Source organism: Cebus imitator, unplaced genomic scaffold (assembly GCF_001604975.1).
Source record: "Cebus imitator isolate Cc_AM_T3 unplaced genomic scaffold, Cebus_imitator-1.0 Scaffold254, whole genome shotgun sequence".
Taxonomy (NCBI): domain Eukaryota; kingdom Metazoa; phylum Chordata; class Mammalia; order Primates; family Cebidae; genus Cebus; species Cebus imitator.
In genome coordinates, this window is record NW_016107569.1 from 2,062,231 (window position 1) to 2,070,925 (window position 8,695).

The 8,695-nt window shown below is 49.2% G+C and overlaps 2 protein-coding genes across 6 annotated transcripts in view; one reads left to right on the top strand and one right to left on the bottom strand.

Annotated features, from left to right (window-relative positions):
• USP20 (ubiquitin specific peptidase 20) overlaps positions 1-5,139 on the bottom strand; it is a 40,968-nt gene extending 35,829 nt beyond the window's left edge. For 3 of the 5 annotated variants that reach the window (XR_001816649.2, XM_037728051.1, XM_017499089.2), the window contains exon 1: positions 5,036-5,139. The gene's annotated coding sequence lies outside the window, so the exon portion shown is untranslated. Of the gene's footprint in view, positions 1-4,448; positions 4,540-4,913; positions 5,001-5,035 lie in introns of those variants that run through there. The other 2 variants (XM_037728052.1, XM_017499091.2) reach the window with 2 other exon arrangements.
• Positions 5,140-5,270: 131 nt separating this feature from the next.
• Positions 5,271-8,695, top strand: part of CUNH9orf78 (chromosome unknown C9orf78 homolog) — a 9,361-nt gene continuing 5,936 nt past the window's right edge. The window contains exons 1-4 of the mRNA XM_017499093.2: positions 5,271-5,417; positions 5,793-5,852; positions 6,844-6,895; positions 7,033-7,103. Of these exons, the coding sequence (XP_017354582.1) occupies positions 5,335-5,417; positions 5,793-5,852; positions 6,844-6,895; positions 7,033-7,103 (266 nt within the window). The 5' untranslated portion in view covers positions 5,271-5,334. The remainder of the gene's footprint in view (positions 5,418-5,792; positions 5,853-6,843; positions 6,896-7,032; positions 7,104-8,695) is intronic.

Here is an 8,695-nt window from a genome sequence, read left to right on the forward strand (position 1 = left end):
TGAAACACGTGGGTCGACAAGAGGGTGCACATCTCAGCTGTCTGAAAGTTATCATTTTGTTTTCTTTTGGTACCCAACCAATACTGACCATGTAACCTCCTCAAGAATAATGAGCTGGGGTCCTGAGAAACAGCCAGGCACAGGCCCTGCTCTTGTGGGGCACAGAGTCCCATACTTCAACCTCAGGGTACTTGCAAGCAGCCCCTAGGGAGGTGATAATCACCACCAGCACCTTTTCCTACACTCATGAGGGTCAGCTGCTGTACATACATTACCTTAGGAGGTGACTGTCACTATGGAAGGAAATTAGAGACAAGTAGCCCTGGGTTCAACACCTCACTCTGCCCCTTGCAAGTCTGTGACTTTAAATAAATACATCGCCCGGTCTACACATCCATAAAATGGGGACAATGACAGCACCGAGAAGATGAAGTGACCCAATGCACAGTAAACACTGTTTAATGACTTTCTGGGTAGCTCAGATTTTCTATTGACTTACATGACAAGAATGCTCAAAAAATATTTACTACTATAATTTGTGTCGCTGGCTGTTTTATACATGAGGACACCAAAATTGGTAGGAATGGAAGTCACATGTTCAAAGTCACTCAGAATGGCGCCCTCCATGAGGCCACTCAGGGCTCTGCAGGCCAACCAGCCCAGCAACAAACAGGCACCATGGTGATGGAGTCAGACACACAGCAGGTGACTCATTCACGGAGTCCTGGTGCACTTAAGATCCAAGCTCACCTCCTGGTGCTTTTGACATCAAAGAAAAAGCCAGGAAAGGCAACTTCATGGACAAGAGCAAATCCTTCAACAGCTTTCCTGTCCTGGGGCAGCCTGTGCTCCTGAACCCTCATTCTTGCTGAGCACTCCTGCTTCCTTGCAACTTGAAGATTCCCTTTTTTCTCCACCAAGGCTGAGACAAGGCTTGACTGTTCCAGGCAAGACACTAAGAGACATGACAAAACTGGATCGTGGATCAAGTGGGGGAATGCCACAAAGAACATCACCGGGACAACCAGCACGTCTGAGTACGGACTACCTGTTACAGTACAGCATTTGTTATAGACTGAATTGTTCTCTCTCTCCCATTCATATGCTGAAGTTCTAACCACCAGTACCTCAGAATGTAATCAGATTTGAAGATAACGTCTTTAAAACAGGTAATTAAGTTAAAATAAGATCTTAGGGAAGGCCTTAATCTAATCTTACCGATATCTTTATGAGATGAGAAATGTGGATTCACAGAGAAGATAGACCAAGCCACTACACAGCAAGAAGACAGCCATCTGCAGGCCAAGGAAAGGTCCTTCAGAAGAACCAAACCCGTCGTTACCTTGATCTGAGACTTCCAGCCTCCAGAACCGTGAGAAAATAAATCTCTGTTGTTTAAGCCATCCAGTCTATGGTACTTTGTTACGGCAGGTTTGGGAAACAAATACATGATTCCATCAACAGGAATGTTTCTAGGCTGGAAGCAGTGGCTCATGCCTGTAATCCCAACACTTTGAGAGGCTGAGGCTGGCAGATCATCTGAGGGCAGGAGTTCAAGACCAACCTGGCCAGCATGGCGAAACCCCGTCTCTACTACAAATACAAAAATTAATCACGCATGGTGACAGGTGCCTGTAGTCCTAGCTACTTGGGAGGCTGAGACAAAAGAATCACTTGAATCCAGGAGGCAGGGGTTGCTGTGAGCTGGGATTGAGCCACTGCACTCCAGCCTGGGTGACAGAGAGACACTCTGTCTCATAAAGAAAAAGAAAAACTCAGCAACCGCAAGGCATAACCTGAGAAGGATGGGCTTGAACTAATTTGTGTTACCTGCGAAAAGGTGACACAAAAGGGTTTCCTTTTAAAAAAAAAAAAAAAAAAAAAAAAAAAAAAAATTGTTGTCAACTCACATGGCTTCGCCAAGTGTCCTCTTTCATGTTAATAAGAACCAGCTGGATATTTGTCTTGTTAAGGTGAAAAGCTAAGAAAAGCCTGGCTCTTTCATCACTGTTAAATACCCCACAATCAGGACCTGAGTTCAAGGTGTACATTCTAAATAAAAGCTTTTTAAAATAAAGTTCAGGCCGGGCGCGGTGGCTCAAGCCTGTAATCCCAGCACTTTGGGAGGCCGAGGCGGGTGGATCACAAGGTCAAGAGATCGAGACCATCCTGGTCAACATGGTGAAACCCCGTCTCTACTAAAACTACAAAAAATTAGCTGGGCATGGTGGCACGTGCCTGTAATCCCAGCTACTTAGGAGGCTGAGGCAGGAGAATTGCCTGAACCCAGGAGGCGGAGGTTGCGGTGAGCCGAGATCGCGCCATTGCACTCCAGCCTGGGTAACAAGAGCGAAACTCCGTCTCAAAAAAAAATAAATAAATAAAAAATAAAATAAAATAAAATAAAGTTCAAGCTTACAGACCCGTAAAACCACCAGGCAGTGACTGGAACCAAGGCCTATCAGTCCATCCACTGCTGTGTCACTTCCCAGCCAAATCACAAACCAGAATGTGCTAATTTTAATTTGCAGCTCCACTCTCCCTCCCTCCTGGAGGCAATTCCCTTGCCTTGCTCTATTTTTTACTTTTCCATAGCACTTATCATCTTCTAACATACTTTACATACTTTATTATCAGAACATACACTCAACTAAATCAGGGATCTTCTGTGTCTTCTGCTCACTGACTTATTTCAGGCACCTAGAACAGCACCTGCTTCATATAGTAAATGCTAAGTATCTGTTGAATACATTGATCCAATAAATGCATTTATTGAATCCTGACTCTAGCTGGGCTGTGAACTATTATCACGCTGCTGGATCCCAAATCCACCCAGACATGAATGCTCCCTGAACCCTGAAATGAGCCAACATTTCATCTGGCTCCAGAAAGGAGCTAGGAAAGCAACCCAAACCTAGTTTGCATCTGTACAACTAAACTCCCAAACAAGACTAAGATCTAGGACTTGTCTTGGAACTGCACAGAACCTGTATTTCTGGGAGGGTCTTTTTGAGAGGCAGTCTCACCCTACCCTTAAAAGGGCCCAGCAAGGGCCGGGCAAAGTGGCTCACACTTGTAATCCCAGAACTTTGAAAGGCTGAGGCAGGCGGATCACGAGCTCAGGAGATTAAGACCATCCTGGCCAACATGGTGAAACCCCATCTCTACTAAAAATGCAAAAATTAGGCTGGTGTGGTGATGTGCACCTGCAATCCCAACTACTCGGGAGGCTGAGGCAGAAGAACTGCTTGAACCCAGAAGGTGGAGGTTGCAGTGAACAGAGATTGTGCCACTGCATTCCAGCCTGGCAACAGAGCAAGACTACATCTCAAACAAAACAAAACAAAAAAGGACCCAGCAAGACTTGGGCTGCAGTCTCTCCGAAAAGCCACTTACTGCCAGATCCATACTGCCACTTTTTCAGCATTTCTTTTGCTACATAGCCCTCAATTGGATCTGCCACAGCGCAGGTGGTAGGTATCACTGGGTACTCTGGCCTCATGGAGAAAGGGTGTGGGCAGCTCATCTGTATCCTGGGACTACAGATGAGGAGGAGGGTCCAGAAATGCCCCTGGCCTTCTTGCCCTTTCCTTAGTAGTGTCCGGTAACCCCTGGTGGATGGGCAGATTCAGAGCCACCTCTGAGAGCATGAGAGCTGCAGACGCTGACTCCCTGGGCTCCTGCAGCAATGCCCAAGGAGTCTCTCCATCATCTGACAGGGACTCCACGTCCAGTGAGTGCACGTGCATCTGGCTTTGGCTGAACCAGTCTGCAGAGGGCAAGACTTTAAGACTTTAATATATGGCTTTTGACCAAAAATAAAAGGCTGCTGCAGGAAGTCGTGAGTCTATTTTTTCCAGTCCAAAAAAGAGAAGAACAATCTCAGCGGAGACTGTGCCAGAGAAAACACAAGGCATTCCAGAAATGCTGCCCTGCTTCGGAGTGGTCTTCCAGAGGGGGGAACCCCAAACAGTCCCCATCGCCCCTTCCCACCAGCCAATGAGATGTAACAGCAGCTGCAGCAGCAAACACCTACAGCACTCCTTCTGTGCCAGGCCCTGTGCAAACCGTGCGGCAGACACAGACCTGCAACCAATTCCTGCTCCACCTCCTAGCTGTGTAACTTGAGGCGCGCACTGCCCCTCCGAGACTCCGCATTCTCATTTGTAGAACGAAAAACAATCTACCTCAAAGGATTGCTGGGAGAATTCAATGAGATTATGCTCAGCCCAAGGCCTGCCACATAGTAACTGGTTCATAAGACGTAGTTCTCAAAGGGATGATACTGAGAAAAGGAAAACTGCTGCTTAAGGGGTTCTTAAGAGTCCTAGAAGCCATTATTTACGCATGTTGGTATTTCCTAAGCGTTTGCTGATACCCATTTTTCAAATAAACTTTATCCTCAATGCATCTTCGGCGTGGAAGGGGCGGAGGGTAGCGCGACAGACCTCCCGACCAAAGGAGGAAAATGAGACCCATGAAGGTCCAGAGGGGTGGCCGGCAAGCACTGAGGAGGAGCCTCCCTGGCCTGAAACCCTCCTGCGTGGCTTCAAAACATCAGACGCGCCTCTCCTCGCGGAGAAGCTGGAAGCCATTATGTGCGGGGCTGTCGGCGCTGGGACTCTAATTCAGCACCGCAGGGAAGTGGTCATCTTTTGTTCCTAAAGAAAAAAATGCACGTCAGGGCTCAGAGCCCGAGGAAAGAAAAGTCAGCGCCCCAGCCGCGAGACGCCACGCGGATGCTTTCAATGCTAGGTGAGGCCCCGGCAGAAATGAGAGGGGTGCGGCCTGGGTTCTGGAGAAGGCACGAGCCCCCAGGGGGCTCAGAGTCGGGTGCCGAGGCCCTGAGGACCCCCTGGACGCCGGCCCGAGGAGGGGAGAGGGGCGGCGGCGGCCGGGGTTCCCGGGCTCACCTGGCCGCGGCGTCTGGCGCACCTGGCGAGGCCAGGCCCTGTCAGACCGGAGCTGGGCTGGGGTCGCCCAAGCTCGGAGAGGCCCGGCCCACCGAAGCGGCCGGCGGCGGCCCGGAACTCACCTGCGCTCGCAACCGCGCCGCCGCCTCCTGTCAGTCAAGCGCGCCCCCTCCACTGCGCCGCACAGGGTTGTGGGGCCGTCCGGCGACGCCCCACCTCCTTCCCTCTGCTGTCCAATTGGGAGAGGCTGACGCCAGGGGAGGGGGCGTGGCCACACGGGCGGTGCGTGCCGAGGGCGGGGAACGCCCGGCTGGGGGCGGGGCCAGGCGGGGCTGGCGCTCTGACAGTGCTGCGGCGCGCCGGAAGCATCCCGGGCTGCGGTGTAGCGGCGCGGCGGCTGGGCCGCTGGGACGTTGTCAACATGCCGGTCATCGGGAAGATTTTCCGTCGCCGCCGGGGCGACTCGGAGTCAGAGGAAGATGAGCAGGACTCAGAGGAGGTTCGGTGCGTTTGGGGCGGGGCTCCCATGGGCCTGGAGGAGATAGACTTGCTTGGGAAACTCACCACCTGCCGGGCGCTTAGCTGACATTGTTACCTGAGCCCGGGCGGTTGTTCTTTCTGCGGACGCAGAAATTGAGGCCGAAGGAGTGAGGCCGCTGCCCCAAGCCCGCACAGTTGGGCGACATGCTTCTGGGATGCGCAGTGGCTCTGACTCCCGGTGGGTCTAGGCACAAGGTCGTCCTCTGGACCCCTATGGTAGTGGCTCAGCAGCTGGGCTGGGATGCCCTCGAAGGTGCCTTGCCGGCTCTGCTGGCTTTGGATTCCGCGGGGAGTCACTCAGCCTATGCTTTGCATCTTATTCTTTTTTTATTTTTTAAGATTAAAACTGGAAGAGACCAGAGAGGTACAGAACTTGAGGAAGAGGCCCAACGGGGTGAGGTGGGTACCACGGGGGGAGCGGGAGGAGGAGGAGGCGGGGACGACAGACACACCCGCGCCGGGGTCGCTGTCACAACTATCTCCAGAGACGTAGATTTTTCTCTTGACACAGTATACACCTTCCACTGCCCAAAGAGGAGAACAGCATTCTTTGCAAATGTTTAACCAGGACATGCCCTAAGCTGTGTCGTCTTGGGGTGTGCTCCAGAGGTACAGAAACAGGTCACTAACTCGCATTTTTTATTAAAACCAATTAATTGTGAGAGGCATATCGATCGTTAAGAGTTTGGCTAATTTAGGAAAGTACAGTCAATACAATAAAAAGCACCCGTAATTCTCCCATCCAGAAATAACCAGTGTTAACATATTTTTTCCTTGCAAAGCCACCCAGCAATGCACTGGTGTTAATATTTAATACTCTTTCCAATTTGTTTTCTCTCTCTCTCACTCTCTGAGATTGTGAACAACTTTCTAAGTACTTTTATTCCCTGCTCTTTTCAACTCATTATGGCATTGTGGGCATTCACCCATATTGTGGAATATTTTTCAGAAAACCTTTTTAATGGCTGCATAATATTCTACCAGATGTGTGTATCATAATTTGTTAACAAATTCTCTATTTTGGGACATGTAGGTGATTTTGTAAATTTTTACTATCAAATAAGGCTGCAGTGGATATTCTCTTTAAATTATCTTTAGCTGCACTTTCCATGATGAGAATATCTTAGAAATGAGATTTCTGGGCCAGGATAATGCCAAATGGCTTTAGAGGAAAGTGGGAAAGTGTACTGCTTCACCACCAGCCCACCCTTCTTCCACCATCTGTGGTGCTTGTTGAGCCCTGTTTTACGCTTACAGGCTCTTCCAGCTGGCTTGCCTGCCCACCCCTCAAATCCCTCAACTGTTGCAATCCACAAACTTGAGAGGGTTCTTCCTTATCTCTGAATGATGCCATTTCTCTCTCTCCCTCCCCTTTTTTGGTTTTGCTCAGTGCTGTGGCCCTGCTGGTGGGAGAGAAGGTGCAGGAAGAGACCACTCTAGTGGTAAGTTATGGGGTCTTCCCTGGGTTTTATGGCAGCCCTCCCTGCAGTGCTCTTCAGTGAGTGGTTGTGCTTTAAAAAAATACATTCCACTGCCATTTATTTAGATGCTTCCTCTTAACTGTGTTTGTTTTCCACAGGATGATCCTTTTCAGATGAAGACAGGTGGTATGGTGGATATGAAGAAACTGAAGGAAAGGGGCAAAGATAAGTAAGTGCAGAACAGGCTGATACACAAACTCACCTTTAGCCGCTGCCTGGGTCTGGGTTCCCTCAGAGAGCTGGGGCCTGTAGCAGCAGTGTTAGTGGGACATCTTGAAGCAGGTTTTGTGCTTTGCAAAGGGTATGTTCTTTAAAAACAAAAGAAAGCAAAAACTCTTTAAAAGTTAACCTAGAGCCAAGTTGATAGACTCCTTTTGTAAAAGTGTATTATAGACATGATGACTCATGCCTGTAATCCCAACACTTTGGGAGGCTGAGGCAGGATGATAGCTTGAGACCAGGAGTTTAAGACCAGCCTGGGCAACATAATGAGACCTCTGTCTCTACAAAAAAAAAAACAAAAAACTATCTGGGTGTGGTGGCATTCACCTGTAGTCCAGCTACTCAGGAAGCTAAAGTGGGAGAGTCACTTGAGCCAGGGAGGTTGAGTGAGCTGTGATCACACCACTGCACTCCAGAGAAAGACCCTGTCTCAAAAAAAATAAAATAAGTGAACCCATGGGTAAGTTTCACATAAAAACACAATTACAAAAATAATACATATAGACCAGCTGCAGTGGCTCATGCCTATAATGCCAGCACTTTGGGAGACTGAGGTGGGCTGATTACCTGAGGTTAGGAGTTTGAGACCAGTCTGGCCAAAATGGTGAAACCCTGTCTCTTATTAAAAATATAAAAATTAGCCAGGCATGGTGGCTCATGCCTGTAATCCCAGCTTTTTGGGAGGCTGAGGTAGGTGGATCATGAGGTCAGGAGTTCAAGATCAGCCTGGCCAATATGGTGAAACCCTGTCTCTAAATTAGCCAGGTATGGTGGCGTGCACCTGTAGTCCCAGCTACTCAGGAGGCTGAGGCAGGAGAATAGCTTGAACCCGGGAGGTGGAGGTTGTGAGCTGAGATTTCGCCACTGTACTCCAGCCTGGGCAACAGAGCAAGACTCTGTCTTAAAAAAAAAAAATATATATATATATATATATATACACACACACACATATATATATGTATGTTAGTGGGGTGGCAGGGGCCTGTAATCCCAACTGTTCCAGAGGCTGAGGCAGGAGAATTGCCTGAACTCAGGAGGCAGAGGTTGCAGTGAGCCCAGATCACGCCGCTGCACTCCAGCCTGGGTGACAGAGCAAGACTCCGTCTCAAAAATAAATAAATAAATAAATAAATAAAACATTCAGCCGAGCGCAGTGGCTCACGCCTGTAATCCCAACACTTTGGGAGGCTGAGGCAGGCGGATCATGAGGTCAGGAGATGGAGACCATCCTGGCTAACACAGTGAAACCTTGTCTTTACTAAAAATACAAAAAATTAGCTGGGCAAGGCCGGGCGTAATGGCTCACGCCTGTAATCCAAGCACTTTGGAAGCCAAGGCGGTCGGATCACCTGAGGTCAGTAGTTCAAGACCAGCCTGACCAACATGGTGAAACCCCGTCTTTAAAAAATAAAATTTAAAAATTGGCCGGGCATGGTGGCTCACGCCTGTAATCCTAGCACTTTGGGAGGCTGAGGTGGGTGGATCACCTGAAGTCAGGAGTTCAAGACCAGCCTGGCCATCATGATGAAACCCCATCTT